This window comes from Aplysia californica, unplaced genomic scaffold, assembly GCF_000002075.1.
Source record: "Aplysia californica isolate F4 #8 unplaced genomic scaffold, AplCal3.0 scaffold01076, whole genome shotgun sequence".
In the NCBI taxonomy this organism is placed as follows: domain Eukaryota; kingdom Metazoa; phylum Mollusca; class Gastropoda; order Aplysiida; family Aplysiidae; genus Aplysia; species Aplysia californica.
The window spans coordinates 208181-209543 of record NW_004798346.1 but is presented as its reverse complement, the minus strand read 5'-3'; the positions used below and the strand labels follow the sequence as shown (position 1 = coordinate 209543).

At 45.9% G+C, this 1363-nt stretch overlaps 1 protein-coding gene across 1 annotated transcript in view; it reads left to right on the top strand.

Annotated features, from left to right (window-relative positions):
- Positions 1–1038: 1038 nt before the first annotated feature.
- LOC101863555 (putative uncharacterized protein DDB_G0291608) overlaps positions 1039–1363 on the top strand; it is a gene marked incomplete at its 5' end in the record, with an annotated part of 13954 nt that continues 13629 nt past the window's right edge. Inside the window, 1 exon segment of the mRNA XM_013089908.2 lies at positions 1039–1306. Within this exon segment, the coding sequence (XP_012945362.1) occupies positions 1039–1306 (268 nt within the window).

The following is a 1363-nucleotide window of genomic DNA, read 5'->3' as shown; positions in this document are numbered from 1 at the left end:
CACACCCGCCAACCACCCACCCGTAGTGTTTACCGACCCGTCTTTGAGGCGATTCCAACGGATTTGTGTCATGCGGAGCTGGCTTCGCGTTCATTGGTTGAGGGGTAGCGTGGTCGCCACTTCTGTTCTGTTGTGCAATAGGTCAAATCCTGGGATTTTGAAGGATGCGCGAGGAATCCCCGCTCTGAAAGGGACGTTCGCTAGCGGAGGTGTTCGGGAAAATCCGCACGAGAACTTGAGCACACGACGAAATAGACGTCCTAGAAATGAAATTTGTCAGCTTCACCGCGTTTAATTGCTGAACTGCGCGTTCATACGGCCTTATGTAGTTTCGAGCGCCGTAAAACTCTAACCAAACTTGACTAAACGCTGGCTGGATCTGTTGGAAGCTGCTACAAGTTTCTAGCGGTGTCAATGTAAAATGGGATAAAGGGGAATAAGGAGCTTACCAGTTTGACTTAGAGTTGTTGTGTGGGATTAGAGAGCGATGTAATCTGACTTTCTCTCCCCCGACACTTCCCTCACATTCCCTGAAATTGTTCCTATGGTTAGTTGGAGGGTGGGATGCCCTGGTACAGTTTGAGCCTTCTTTCCTATCAAACATCTATAGTCCTTACCCGTCCTCCTTTTTTTTCTTTTGTGTGTTTCTCTCAAGTAAAATCTTTAATCTTTAGCACTTATTTGACATAGATTTGTGTTGCAAGTGCCGTAAAACACGGTTTCTTACTAAAACTACCCCCCCCCCCCAAAGAAAAAAAACAACCAACCGACAAACCCACAGGTACAACCGATTTTGTTAACAGAAAAAAAAATCCATTAAAACTGACTATCTTTTGATATTTTCTGAAGCTGCCTCTGTACTCGCTATAAAAAACAAAACAACGTAAGAATATTATATCCTTGAAATTGGCGCTCATATGACCTTATGCGGTTGCGAGTGCTGTGAAAACTTTACTAAAACTAATATCAATGAAAGTGTAAAATCATAACAAACAAATAAATAATGACAATGTTTTGTTTTTTCGTTCCATCCCACAGACGCATCTTCCCAGCCTACAAAGTCCGGCTGTCTGGGCTGGACAAGAAGTCCAAGTACTTCCTGGTGATGGACATCATGGCGGTGGACGACTGCCGCTACAAGTTCCACAACGGCAAGTGGACAGTGGCCGGCAAGGCTGACCCCGAGATGCCGCGTCGCTGCTACGTCCACCCGGACTCGCCCTGTACTGGGGACCAGTGGATGCAGAAGGTGGTCAGTTTCCACAAACTCAAGCTGACCAACAACATCTCGGACAAGAATGGATATGTGAGTACTGATTTTTGGTGTAGGGTTTAGGGGGTATGTACGTGTGTGTGTGTGTGT